The sequence below is a fragment of the Triticum aestivum genome, chromosome 7D (genome assembly GCF_018294505.1).
Source record: "Triticum aestivum cultivar Chinese Spring chromosome 7D, IWGSC CS RefSeq v2.1, whole genome shotgun sequence".
Classification (NCBI taxonomy): domain Eukaryota; kingdom Viridiplantae; phylum Streptophyta; class Magnoliopsida; order Poales; family Poaceae; genus Triticum; species Triticum aestivum.
Genome location: NC_057814.1, coordinates 467,888,219 through 467,903,484, shown reverse-complemented (window position 1 = coordinate 467,903,484; position 15,266 = coordinate 467,888,219). Strand labels below are relative to the sequence as shown.

General features: G+C 48.5%; 1 protein-coding gene across 1 annotated transcript; it reads left to right on the top strand.

The window, feature by feature from the left end:
* The first annotated feature begins 11,735 nt into the window (after window positions 1–11,735).
* On the top strand, window positions 11,736–13,276 carry LOC123167880 (putative heat stress transcription factor A-6a). The gene is made up of 2 exons (XM_044585745.1): window positions 11,736–12,105; window positions 12,193–13,276. The coding sequence occupies exons 1-2, from the start codon at window positions 11,785–11,787 to the stop codon at window positions 12,931–12,933; spliced, it is 1,062 nt and encodes a 353-aa protein (XP_044441680.1). The 5' UTR covers window positions 11,736–11,784; the 3' UTR covers window positions 12,934–13,276.
* Window positions 13,277–15,266: the final 1,990 nt, after the last annotated feature.

Genomic DNA, 15,266 nt, shown 5'->3' with positions numbered 1-15,266 from the left:
ACATACGTTATTCCCTTTGTCAACGGTATGTTACTTGCCCGAGATTCGATCGTCGGTATCCTCATACCTAGTTCAATCTCGTTACCGGCAAGTCTCTTTACTCGTTCCGTAATGCATCATCCCGTGACTAACTCATTAGTCACATTGCTTGCAAGGCTTATAGTGATGTGCATTACCGAGAGGGCCCGGAGATACCTCTCCAATACACGGAGTGACAAATCCTAATCTCGATCTATGCCAACCCAACAAACACCTTCGGAGACATCTGTTGAGCATCTTTATAATCACCCAGTTACGTTGTGACGTTTGATAGCACACGTGTTCCTCCGGTATTCGGGAGTTGCATAATCTCATAGTCAGAGGAACACGTATAAGTCATGATGAAAGCAATACCAATAAAACTAAACGATCATTATGCTGAGCTAACGGATGGATCTTGTCCAACACATCATTCGCTAATGATGTGATCCCGTTCATCAAATGACAACACATGTCTATGGTCAGGAAATATAACCATCTTTCATTAACAAGCTAGTCAAGTAGAGGCATACTAGGGACACTCTGTTTTGTCTATGTATTCACACATGTACTAAGTTTCCAGTTAATACAATTCTAGCATGAATAATAAACATTTATCATGATATAAGGAAATATAAATAACAACTTTATTATTGCCTCTAGGGCATATTTCCTTAAGTTCGACCTTTCGGTCTCCAGTGTTCTGAGGCCATGTCTGTACATGCTAGGCTCGTCAAGTTTAACCCAAGTAGTTCGCATGTGCAAAACTGTCTTACACCCGTTGTATGTGAACGTAGAGTCTATCACACCCGATCATCACGTGGTGTCTCGAAACGACAAACTGTAGCAACGGTGCATACTCAGGGGAACACTTTTACCTTGAAATTAAGTGAAGGGATCATCTTATAATGCTACCGCCGTTCTAAGTAAAATAAGATGCATAAAAAGATAAACATCACATGCAATCAAAATATCTGACATGATATGGCCATCATCATCTTGTGCTTTTGATCTCCATCTCCAAAGCATCGTCATGATCTCCATCGTCACCGGCTCGACACCTTGATCTCCATCGTTGCGTCGTGGTCGTCTCGCCAACTATTGCTTCTACAACTATCACTAACGCATAGTGATAAATTAAAGAAATTACATGGCGTTTGCATTTCATACAATAAAGAGACAACCATAAGGCTCCTGCCGGTTGCCGATAACTTACAAAAAGTGATCATCTCATACAATAATGTATATAACATCATGTCTTGACCATATCACATCACAACATACCCTGCAAAAACAAGTTAGACGTCCTCTACTTTGTTGTTGCAAGTTTTACGTGGCTGCTACGGGCTTCTAGCAAGAACCGTTCTTACCTACGGCAAAAACCACAATGGTGAATTATCAAGTTCGCTGTTTTAACCTTCTTCAAGGACTGGCCGCATCCAAATTCGATTCAACTAAAGCAGGAGAAACAGACACCCGCCAGCCACCTTTATACAAAACTATTTGCATGTCTGTCGGTGGAACCGGTCTCATGAGCGTGGACATGTAAGGTTGGTCCGGGCCACTTCATCCCACAATACCGCCGAATTAAAATAAGACGTTGGTGGTAAGTAGTATGACTATCACCGCCCACAACTCTTTGTGTTCTACTCATGCATATCATCTACGCATAGACCTGGCTCATGATGCCACTGTTGGGGAACGTTGCATGGAAAACAAAAAAAATCTACGCACACGCAATGATCTATCCATGAAGATGCATAGCAACGAGGGGGAGAATGTGTCTACGTACCCTCATAGACCGTAAGCGGAAGCATTTCTCAACGCGGTTGATGTAGTCAAACTTCTTCGCGCTTCAACTGATCAAGTACCGAACGCACGGCACCTCCGCGTTCTGCACACGTTCAGCTCGATGATGTCCATCACCTTGTTGATCCAGCAAGACGTCGAGGTAGTAGATGAGTTCCGTAGCACAAAGGTATGGTGACATTGATGGTGAAGTGATCCTCGCAGGGCTTCGCCTGAGCACTAAGAAAATATGACCAAGGGTGTAAACGGTGGAGGGGGCGCCGCACACGGCTAGGCAATTGTCTGGTGTGTGCTAGGCGCCCCCTTCCACATATATATAGGTGGGAGGGAGGGAGGAGCAGCCAAAGGAGGCTCCCAAGTAGGAGGAATCCTACTTGGGGTCCCTCCCAAGCTGCGTCCCCTTCTTCCCTTATTTGGAGTGCGGGGAAAGGCAGGGGAGGGTGCCGCCCCTCCCTTTCCTTTCTCCCATGAGAGGGAAAGGCGAGAGGGGCTGGCCCTTCCCCTTTTCCTTCCCTAGGGCTGTCCAAACAAGTGGAGGGGCGGACCAGCCCCCTAGTGGGCTGGTCTGTCCCTCCCTTTGGCCCATTAAGCCCATAACTTGCGGGGGGGGGGGGTGCCCGGAACCCCTTCCAGTGACCCGATTCCTTCCCGATATGTCCCAAAACACTTCCGGTGTCCAAATACCATCGTCCTATATATCAATATTTACCTCTCAGCCATTTTGAGACTCCTCGTCATGTCTGTGATCTCATCTGGGACTCCTAAAAACATTCGCTCACCAAATCATATAACACTATATCGTCAACAAACGTTAAGCGTACGGACCCTTCGGGTTCGAGAACTATGTAGACATGACCAAGACACCTCTCCGATCAATAACCAATAGCGGAACCTGGATGCCCATATTGGCTCCTACATATTCTACGAAGATCTTTATCGGTCGAACCGTTATGACAACATACGTAACTCCCTTTGTCTATCGGTATGTTACTTGCCCGAGATTCGATCATCGGTATCTACATACCTAGTTCAATCTCGTTACCGGCAAGTCTCTTTACTCGTTCTATAATACATCACCTCACGACTAACTCCTTATTCATTTGCTTGCAAGCTTATGATGTGTATTACCGAGAGGACCCAGAGATACCTCTCCGATACTCGGAGTGACAAATCCTAATCTTGATCTATGCCAACTCAACAAACACCTTTGGAGATACCTGTAGAGCATCTTTATGATCACCCAGTTATGTTGTGATGTTTGATAGCACACAAGGTATTCCTCCAGTACCCGGGAGTTTCATAATCTCATAGTCGAAGGAATATGTATTTGACATGAAGAAAGCAATAGCAACAAACTGAACGATCATTATGCTAAGCTAACGGATGGGTCTTGTCCATCTCATCATTCTCCTAATGATGTGATCCCATTATCAAATGACAACACATGTCTATGGTTAGGAAACCTTAACCATCTTTGATCAACGAGCTAGTCTAGTAGAGGCTTACTAGGGACACAGTATTTGTTTACGTATTCACACATGTATTTAGGTTTCCGATCAATACAATTATAGCATGAATAATAAACCTTTATCATGAATAAGGAAATATAAAATAACAACTTTATTATTGCCTCTAGGGCATATTTCCTTCAGTAACGGTACATATGGGCATTTCTATAAAGGGAACATATGGCGGAGGGGTAAATTTGAGCACACTTCAAAATTAAGGGTAAATCTGAGTAGTCGGTTCGAGTTAGGGACATAAATGTAAAATACCCTAGTATATAACAACCAATGCATGTGAAAATCATGGAGAGGGAGTTCCATCAAGCAGCATTGTAAGATATAATTGTTCTCTCTCTTCAATCTCAAGGAGTCAGGTGAGTTCAAGATGGATGAGGGAGACTGGGGTGGAGTGGAAGAGTGAACTCTCCACCATCACCACCAGCTCAAATTTACAAGTTTGCATAGATTTTTTAATTTTTAATGAAGTTCATAGAAAGACACCTTTTCATGCCGCGTAGATGGCGTACTCCATTCAAAACAAATTAGTTAAATTTTTAGCTATTTCCTAAGTCAAACTTGTTCTAGTTTGAAGATCCATCTTGTGGGTTATGGTTACTTAATTTGCGAAGGGGCAATTCCATGGTAGTCCCCCAAGAGGCATGTGAATCACCTCTCGCTAGGTTTTCTCGACCCCGAACTCTCCCCAATGTGCTCCAATGGTCACAACCACCATGATTCCATCCGGGGCCACGCCCCAACCCTGTTCTTGTTTCTTGGTTCCAGATCTCATAACTAAGACACCCCTCAACAATAACTCCCACCACCCAAAGCCTCTTGTCCGTAAAAGACACCATACCTAGATCGACTGCAAGTGCTTAGGATCCATGGAGAAGATTGAAGGACTGTTGAAGAATATGTGGTTATCGAAGGTGGATAGGAAGGGTCGAGGATTAGATGGATCGGAGGAGGAATCTGTGGGGAGGTGGAACCGTAGGCATTGGGAAAAGGGTCTGATAGAAAAAATGATGGATGGTGTTGTTGCTGAGGAGAGTTTGGTGTTCTCTTAAGGGAATATCTTCTTCTTTAGTTTCCCACGAGCATCTAGGAAAAGGAAGGCACTAAAGGAGGTTCCATGGATGGTTGGAAGGAGTTAATCATAATGAAAGATTTTGATCCAACAAACACACTAGCTGAGTACAAATTTGTCCCGATCCCAATTCGGGTGTGCGTCCTGAAGATGCCACTAGGGATGATGACTAGATCTAATGGGAATGAAATTGGTGATGAGATTGGGACACAGTCAAGGTGGGTGTGGGACAGGACTAAGGATAGCCCTGGATCGGGTTCAACTCGGGTTGAAAAAAAATTCAAAATCCACATTCAAATCCGTAAAGACATTATCTATACCAACCCATGAAAAACCCCATGGACAAAAACAGTGTCGATGTCAAAATTGATGGTCGTGCTTGTCTCTACGAATGGTCGTCGCCACTTATTTGTTTGCATGTCTCACCACCACCCCATCAACACTAAGCTTCAAGATGCCGGAGGTGGTGGATCAATGATTGTCGGCGGTAGCTGGTGCATGCCAGACCATCCTTGGTATTTCTTTGGAATATGATCCTAGGCCTGAAAGAAAATTCTGAATAAAATTGTATGTGGACCGAGGAGGATGAAATTCATGCTCTTAGATGGCTTTCAGACGAGCATATCATATGGACCAGAGAGTCACCACCATCTCAGTAAACTCTGCATGTGATAATCTAGATTGCATGGTAAAGAGTCATTGCTTTGCTTGTGGTTCCATATTCACGATCATGCTTTCCACCATTTCATCTGTTGCTTGTGCCCGGACGCACCAAGCCATAGGACACTCAATAAGAGCTTGGCTCCAAGAATCTGGCCTTCCGCACATCGTCCACCTTAGCCGTGATGTTCCTGTGGCTTAGGACATCAAAGGATGGAAGACTGTGGTGAGCAAACCTCCATAGGCAAACCCGTAGCTCTAAAGAGGCCGGGTAGCCCCAAACATTCACCCAATTGCGAGCTGTGGATACTGAATTTGACGAGCTGGCTGTGTGATATAGCCAGAGGAGGGGTCTTTCTCTGTAAGTTCGGCACACCCGCATGCCAACTGAAAAATCATTTGATGGTCTTTTTTTAGAAATACCTATAACTTTATTGATACTCATAAAAATTATGGGTACACCAATTTGGACCTAAGATCTAAGAAAATACAAAGTAACTCCTATGATTAAGAATTACAATAAAATCTCCAGTAAACACCTTCTTCACGATATCAATCTCCGCTCGAAGAAATACTCCAAAGACTTCGGTAAAGAGGCTGCAATTAGATTGGAGCAACGATGTTGTCACTCTTTCACCCGCATGAACATTACTAATAATGGTTTTGAAAGTGCCTTGAGTCACCCATCTAAAAAGATGGGAAGCCTTGATCGATGAACGTACTTGGGCCGGGGATGATCCCCTAGAAGTGCAGGCCGTCGAATCACTATATCTTCACCATGGTGTCGATGAAAGATTTTATCTCCACAAAGAATCAAACCAACAACAAAAATCTTGACACAACAACATAAACTCATCAGATCTTAGGAAAAAAGAAATTATTTGATAGTGAAACTTCAACAAAGTATATGATATATTGTTAGTGACCCTGACGGTGCAGACCCACAAGCCAGCAAGCAACACTAGGAGGAGGCGTGGCCCAGCCGCGCCAAGAGGCCCAACCCAAGGTAAACGGGCCCAGAATGGGCCACAGCCAAGCCACGCTCTACTTAACCCTGGAGTGATGACTGGAACGACATCCAATGGATCAGGAACGACCCGACCGCAGCTACCTACTTTCCACTTTCCCGAACCCTAGTTCACCTTGTTCTTCCATTCGAGCTTCGCTCTTGTAATCGATTGTAATAGCTACTACTTCAGAGAGCACAATAGATCGATTCCCCCTACCTTGACCCTATCATCTGGTATCAGAGACACCAACCACCACCCCTCCCCGCTCCGCCCTGGTGCATCTCATTGAGACGCGCGGTCTCCGCCAAGCTCGTGAAGCCATGGATCCCAGCGTCTCTGCCTTCCTCACCCGCTTCGAGACCAAGATCGAGGCCGCCATCGATGGTCTCACCAAGGCGCAACAGACCACAGCGATGAAGATCGATGATCTGCTAAGCTGGTGTCCAGATCTCGAGCGCCGCGTCGCGGATCTCAGCGATGCAGTGGCTGCCCTTCAGGCGGCACCGCAACCACCACTGACGGAGCCGGAGGACCAGCAACCGCGCACACCCACGCCGCAGCCGCCGGGCGACCACAGCCCTACCCGCCTTCATTGGTTGAGTAAGGGGCATTTACCTATCAGTCCGGGTTGATTCTTCGGTTCAAGTGATGGTGGGGTCGGCACCTCGGCAGGCGCGGCCAGCAACACCCAAGGGCCCCATGGCCACGGCGTCACCATCAACCCTCGGGGGGCCCTCGGTGTTGCCGCCGTCCCCGGCATCTGGTTAGTACGATTCCTTGATCCCTTCATCTGTGGATCTATCGCCGTTTGCTCATGCAAGTCAGTTGCTCTCAGGACTGGGTCAAGCCCACCCATCGATCACTTTTCCATAGTTCTCTAGCGAAAACCCAAACCTCTGGAAAACGTTGTGTGAACAGTACTTTCAGATGTTTGGAATTCTGCCATCGTTTTGGGTTCCTATGGCAGCCCTCAATTTTTCCGGTTCGGCTTCAATCTGGCTTCAGTCAATTCAAAAACGGCTCGATGAGCTGGACTGGGAGTCCTTCACATCCCTCTTGTGCACACGTTTCGGGCGAGATCGGCATCAAATGTTGATCCGACAGTTTTACACTGTCCGCCAAACCACCACTGTCTCGAATTACATTGAACAGTTTGAATTGATTATTAATCATTTGAGCTCATATTCGGATTCTATTCACCCATTTTACTTTCTCACCCGTTTTGTCGAGGGCCTGCGGAAGGATATTCGCGCTGTCGTGCTGGTCCAGCGACCACCTGATCTGGACACGGCATGTGCACTCGCGTTGCTGCAAGAAGAAGTAGCAGAAGGAGCGTTCGGGTCTCTACCGCGGCCACCAGAACCAGGAGTGCGCTCGGCCCTGCCTCTCCTGCTACCACCAACACCTCCTGCGCGCCCTGTACCTGCTGCTTCCGCGGCGGATCGATGGGGGACCGATGTGGCGCGCGCCGATACGGCGAAACTCAAGACCCTGCGTGACTACCGCCGAGCGCGCGGCTTATGCTTCAAGTGCGGCGGACACTGGGGACACGATCATGTGTGTCCCACATCCGTGCAGCTCCACGTCATGGAGGAGCTACTGGAACTCTTCGGCATCGACGACACCATCGACTCCTCACGCACGGCCTCAACAACTAAGACAGTGATGGCAATCTCACGCCAGGCCCTTTCCGGTGAAGGCATTCCAGCTTCGCGCGTGGATTCAAGGTCAGGAAGTGCTCGTGTTGGTGGACTCCGGTAGCTCCACCTCCTTCATCAACCACACACTCACCGCGAAGCTGTCGGGGGTGCGACCTCTACCACGCGCTTGCAAGGTCCGTGTTGCTGATGGGGGCGAGCTGGCATGTGTCTCTGAACTGCTAGCTTGTGCCTGGTGCACCCAAGGCAGTGAATTCATCACAAATATGAAGATCCTGGCGCTCGGCACTTACGATGCCATCTTGGGGATGGACTGGCTGGAAGCAAGCAGCCCTATGATAGTTGACTGGCGTGCCAAACTCATTGAGATCAAAACCCCTGATGGTGTCACTCGTCTGCAAGGTCATGAAGCCCAATCTTCAGAATGTTCAGTGATCAACGCATTGCAATTGCAGAATCTATGCAGAACAGGAGCTATTACGCATATGGTGTATGTGTGTGCACCCTCCTCGGAGGAGGACAACCCAGATGCAGTGCCAGACAGCATACAACAAGTGGTCGATGATTTTTCTGCAATCTTTGGTGAACCAGTGGGATTGCCACCACGGCGTGACTGTGATCACAAGATACCACTGATTCCAGGAGCTCAACCTGTCAACATACGACCTTACCGCCATAAGCCTGACCATAAAGACGAGATTGACGCTCAGGTTGCAGAATTGCTGCGTCAAGGAGTAATACAGAAAAGTTCCAGCCCATTTTCTTCCCTAGTGATCTTGGTGAAAAAGAAGGATGGCACGTGGCGGATGTGCGTAGACTACAGACATCTGAATGCAATCACAATAGTGGCTAAGTTTCCGGTGCTCTTAATTGAAGAGCTTTTGGATGAGTTACATGGGGCAGTGTGGTTCTCGAAATTGGATCTTCGGTCAGGATACCATCAAATTCGGTTGGCACCAGGTGAGGAGTACAAAACAGCGTTCCAAACCCATTCAGGTCACTATGAATTCAAGGTGGTTTCCTTTGGGTTGGCTGGGGGTCCGGCCACTTTCAACGGAGGACTCCATACCACACTCCAACCCCTGCTCCGCCACTGTGTGTTGCTGTTCTTCGACGACATTCTCGTCTTCAGTAAAACTCTTAAAGATCATGCCAGTCATCTGCGACAAGTGTTCCAACTGCTACAGCGAGATCAGTGGAAAGTAAAGCTCTCCAAGTGCGAGTTTGGTCAAAAGCAGCTCTCCTACCTCGGGCATGTCATTAGTGAAAAAGGCGTGGCCACAGAACCCAGTAAAGTTCAGGTAGTCAGCGCATGGGCAACTCCAACGGACACAAAAAGGGTGCGTAGTTTTTTGGGATTGGCTGGCTATTACAGACGTTTCGTGGGGAACCTTGGTGTGATCGCTCGACCCCTTTTCAACCTCTTAAAAAAGGGGGTGCCCTTTGTATGGACGAGCAACACAGACACAACCTTTCAGTTGCTCAAGCAGCAGTTGATCTCAGCCCCGGTTCTAGCCTTACCTAACTTCCAGGAACAATTCATTGTGGAAACGGATGCTAGTGACAAAGGAATTGGAGCTGTTCTGCAACAAAAAGGACACCCCATCGCTTTCATGAGCAAAGCTCTGTCACCACGATATCAAGGGCTGTCAACTTATGAAAAAGAGTTCTTGGCAATCATCGTGGCAGTGGACCAGTGGAGATTATACCTACAACATGCAGAGTTGGTGATATACACGGATCAAAAGAGCCTGGTCCATCTGGAGCAGCAAAGACTCACCACTCCCTGGCAACAAAAAGCTTTTACTAAGCTCCTGGGTCTTCAGTATAAGTTCAGGTACAAAAAGGGCTCTGAAAACACGGCCGCAGATGCTTTGTCTCGTGCCAATCCCTCTCCTATGCTATCTGCATTGACAGTATGCCAACCTGCATGGTTGGAAGACATCAACAGCAGCTATAACAGCAATCCCCAAGCCTAGCGTTTGCTTGAGCAGCTAGCTATACGACCCCGACCCCAAAGGAAGGTTTACTCTGCAACAGGGCATCATTCGCTTCCGAGGGCGCATCTGGCTGGGTGGATCGACAGCAATGCAGCAACAGATCATCGGCACCTTCCATGATAGCTCACTGGGGGGACACTCGGGCTACCCAGTTACATATCGCAAGATTCGACGCCTATTTGCTTGGCCTAAAATGAAAACTCACGTGCAACAATATGTGCAATGCTGCCCGATCTGCCAACAAGCAAAACCAGACAGAGCAGCTTCTCCAGGTCTATTGCAACTCTGCCAATTCCGAAAGAGCCCTGGGATCTTATCACTATGGATTTTGTGGATGGACTGCCGCAATCTGGGAAGCACAACTGTCTTTGGGTGATCATGGATAAACAAACTAGATATGCTCATTTCTTGCCCCTAGCTCACCCGTATACAGCATCCAAAGTGGCACAACTCTACATGACTCACATCTACAAGATACATGGGTTGCCAGGAGAAATTGTCTCGAACAGGGACCCGGTCTTCACCAGTCACTTTTGGCAAGAGCTGTTCAAGTATGCAGGCACCGAGCTTCGACTGAGCACAGCAAACCACCCTCAAACGGATGGGCAAACGGGACGCGTGAACCAGTGCGTTGAAACCTTCTTGCGCTGCTTCACACATGCATGCCCGCGGCGTTGGAGTTATTGGATCCCACTGGCTCAGTTTTGGTACAACTCTTCACACCACTCGGCCATCGGCATGTCGCCCTTCAAGGCCATGTTTGGCCACGAGCCCAAGTACTGGGGCATCTCGGTGTCCACGTCATGCTCAGTACCTTCCTTGTCGGCTTGGCTGGAAGAGCGCGCAGTCACGCATAATTTGGTGCAGCAACATCTTCATCGAGCCAAGAACTACATGAAGATACATGCCGATCAAAGGCGCTCTTTCCGCGAGTTCGAGGTGGGCGGTCAGGTTTATCTGAAACTTCAACCTTACATTCAAACATCCATTGCTCCCCGGGCAAACCACAAACTCTCCTTCAAATTCTACGGGCCATTCCCCATCGTCGAGAAGATCAACGCAGTGGCCTACAAACTACAGCTGCCACCACAGGCCACGGTGCACCCCGTGTTTCACGTGTCCCAGCTTCGCCGAGCTTTGTCACCTGGTACGACAGTTCAGTCTGAACTTCCTTACAACACTAATGATTTGGCTGTGCCTAGTGAGATCCTACAGTCTAAATGGCGCCGCAAGAATGGAGACATGATCGAGCAAGTCAAGGTCCGATGGACTGGTGCCTCCGACCTGAACAACACTTGGGAAGATCAGCAAGCTCTGCAGGCTCGCTTTCCTCACGCAGCGGCTTGGGGTCAAGCCGCCACTCAAGGAGGAGGGGATGTTAGCGACCCTGACGGTGCGGACCCACAAGCCAGCAAGCAACACGAGGAGGAGGCGCGGCCCAGCCGCACCAAGAGGCCCAACCCAAGGTACACGGGCCCAGAATGGGCCACGGCCAAGCCACGCTCTACTTAACCCTGGAGCGACGACTGGAACGACATCCAGTGGATCAGGAACGACCCGGCGGCGGCTACCTACTTTCCTCTTTCCCGAACCCTAGCATTCTGTTCTTCCATTCGAGCTTCGCTCTTGTAATCGATTATAATAGCTACTACTTCAGATAGCACCATAGATCGATTCCCCTTACCTTGACCCTATCATATATCGGGCAGAGGCATGTTCGGCTTCGGGCCGAGCCCAGCCCAAGCTTGGAACATGGCCGATTCTTCCGGGCAGTCCCGTCATTCACCAAAAATCTACCTGCGGGCCGCGCGACATAAAGCCAACTCACGAGTGAGCTCTAGCGGCCGTGAGAAACTTCCAAAGAAAATATCCGCCAATAGACAACACATTCATCCCCTCTGTCTGGTACTTTCCAGAATGTTCTATCCCACTCCTATAAATACTCCACAACCCCCACACTCCGCTCCCGCCAAATCCGACATCACTCACGAACGAGCAACCAAACGAACACTTGTGTACCAGCTGCACTCCAGCCAGATGGACTACGCCGCCGCAGTGACCATGGACATCAAGCAGGAGGAGCCCGAGATGGTGGTGCTGGACGACGACGACGACGGCGACGCGGGCTGCTGCCTGGCGCCGACGCCGCTGGACCTGGCGGCGGCCGCGGCGGTGGCGCCGTTCCTGGCCAAGACGTTCGACATGGTGGAGGACCCGGCGACGGACGCGGTGGTGTCGTGGGGCGCGGCGCGGAACAGCTTCGTGGTCTGGGACCCCCACGCCTTCGCCGCCCGCCTCCTCCCGCGCCACTTCAAGCACGCCAACTTCTCCAGCTTCCTCCGGCAGCTCAACACCTACGTAAGTGCGCCTGCGGTGGTTCCATGGACTCCTTTGTCGACCGCTGTTTTCTTTCCTTTGCTGATGAATGCGGTGTGATCATTGCAGGGATTCCGTAAGGTGAACCCGGACAGGTGGGAGTTCGCCAACACGGGCTTCCTCGGCGGGCAGCGCCACCTCCTGGCCGGCATCCGACGCCGCCGAGGCGCCGACACCGGCCGCCGTCCCGCTGCGGCCTTGTCGCCTTCGTCGTGCGCCGAGAGCGCCGGCGGCTTCGGCCCCGTGGAGGGGGAGCTGGAGCAGCTTCGGCGGGACCGGGAGGCGCTGAAGCGGGAGCTGGCCGGGCTCAAGCGGCAGCAGGAGGAGGCGCGCGTGACGCTGCTTGACATGGAGCGCCGCGTGCAGGGCACGGAGCGGCGGCAGGAGCAGTGCAAGGCCTTCCTCGCGCGCGCCGTCAGGAACCCGGCCTTCCTGGCCAACCTGGCGCGCCGCAACGGCCTCACCGCGGCGGCTCCGGCCCCCGCCGTCGACGGCAAGAAGAAGCGGCGGCTGCTCGACGCCGTCCCGTCGCCGCCACCGGCGGAGGACGGGTTCACCTTCGAGGAGCTGGCACTGGCGGCCGGCGTCGTCGAGGAGGCGGCCGCGCCGACCCAGGGCTCGGGCGCGGGCGGCGTCACGACGGACATGATATGGTACGAACTCCTCGAGGAGGGGCAGGCGGAGATAGACGTCGATGTGGAGGACCTCGTGGCCGCCGCGGGGGACATGGAGCCGTGGGGGTTCGGCGAGGAGGAGGTGCAGGACCTGATGCAGCAGATTGACTCCTTTGCCTGCTCGCCCAGTTGTTGAATCTTGATCGTCTCATCAGCCCAGCTCAGCACAATTCATCATGATCACTTTAGTATTACTAGTACATTTAGTAGTAGCAGCAGGGCATAGTAGCTTGCAGTTTGATTATGATCACTATATGTGTGCTTGTCGTTGCTAATTCGGATTCTGCGTGTGTTCGTGCAGGATCCGGATGATGGAGTCTGTCGGGATGCAAGGTGTGGAAAGGGGTGACAGGCAGTCAGTATGCTCCGGAAGTTCCGATGCTTTTAGGTACCGCCGATGCATCCATGTTCATTACTTGTATTGGGCTGACGATTTTCTCTCCGAATATAAATATAAACTTTTTAAAACCTCATTCTAATTTGTTTCTTCAGCGTTCGATTACCAATCTGGGATGGTGACCCCAAACATTAAAAAGCTGTGATGATGACGTGTGTTTTGATTTGGAGCTAGGAACGTTTCAGAATGGTGTTTTCAGGACTACTACATTTCAAGTCTACTAGTAAATGGCATGTGCTTTGCACGTGTAGCTTTATGAATGTAGACCAACATCACCAAGTGAACTTTGCAACTCAAAATAAGTAAAATACTCCCTCTGTCGCATATTAGTTATCGCTACAACGGATGTATCAACAACAACTAATATAGGACAAAGGGAATAAATAGTTACTCGCTCCAATCTGAATTAATTGATGTGACTTCTATGCAATGTCTTACTTACATTGTATAGAGGTTGCGTCAGTTAATTCGTATTGGATGGAGTATTCTTTTTAAGACCGGATAGAGGGCTTCCTGAGGTTGGCCTTTAACATAGCAAACCATCAATGTAGGAACACCCAAGGATTTCTTTTTTTGAGTTTCCTGAAATTCATAGTTTGACACACTTGTCTTCAAACAAAAAGGAAAAACAGAGGAAAATATGTGCTCTTTGTGTTTGGTACGTGTACATATATCATCTACTTCAAAGCTCAAGCTTTGTCCTTCTTATCAGATTTTACAGAACAACATAAAAAATATACTCTAATGAGTAACAACATATTTTCAAATTGCAAAATAAAAGTTTCAGTTTTGATTAGGCTAAACTTCTTCGCAAAACAGATTTCCCTAGACAGCTGACATTCCCCGACTTTCAGAGACATTTCCTTCAAAAACCATTTGCTACTGCACCATTGTAGACATGATCAGCTCTTGACATTCTTCTAGAATAGGCATCCGCAAGGACTTGGTGCTTTGCAAACCTGCCCAGTAATTACATTTGTAAGGGGAAAAAATATATACCACAAGGATGCACTTGGACAAAAAAATGCAAGAGGAACAGAGACAATTCTATGCTTGCAGGTAACACCTTAAGTTACATACACACGCACAAGATTGCATGTTTCTAATGTCATGGAATCAAGCATGGATGCAAATGTGTAATTTTTATGCTTGTAAACATAAAGAAACTTGCAGTATTAGAAGTAACAATGACTAATACACCAATACCTGTATGTAAATTACATCAAGACATCTTTGTAGACAATATTTTTGGTGCTTTTTCCCGATGGATCAATTTCCTTATTTGGCTTTGCAAGTATTCTTGTTGTTTGTCTTGACATCCCTCTTGATAAAGCAACATAGAGTTGACCATGAGAGAACACCGGCTCTGGAAGATAGATGCCAACATTTGGAATAGTTTGACCTTGAGCTTTGTTGATTGTCATTGCAAAGCTGAGTCGAATTGGAAATTGCTTTCTTTTAAACTTGAAGGGGAGTACATCATCTTCTGAAGGATATAGAGGAATTCGTGGAAGGAATACTCTTTTCCCAGCATGTTGCCCGCCAATTATTTCTGCATCAACACCGTTCTCTTGAAATGCTCTGATAATAAGTCTTGTTCCATTGCACAATCCGTTAAAAGGATCTAGATTCCGAAGTAAAATCACGGGACAATTAATCTTCAGTCGAAGGACATGTGGAGGCAGGCCATTAGGTGTGAGTGAGTTTAGAAATTCAGGTGGGTAGTAGTTATGTGGATCATCCACTGCTGAATCAAAACTATAGTAGATTTGTTCTTCCCCAGGAAACCGATCAATAAGCTTCTCGTTTAGTTCATCAACATATTCATTTTTGGTGGAGAGAATGGCGCGAGTACTAATATAAGATGGTGATATTCCATTCTGGCCTAGTGAAGGAAAGATATCATTAATTAACTTACTGACAGAGTGTTTTGGATCTATGTATGGTACAACAATTTCATCTGGTAGGCGCACATAATCTTGGCCGATTGATTCTTCTGTACCATCACCAATTCTTAACAGAAAATCTGAGAACCATGGATCAGATTGTGCTCTCATATTACGCCATAGTTT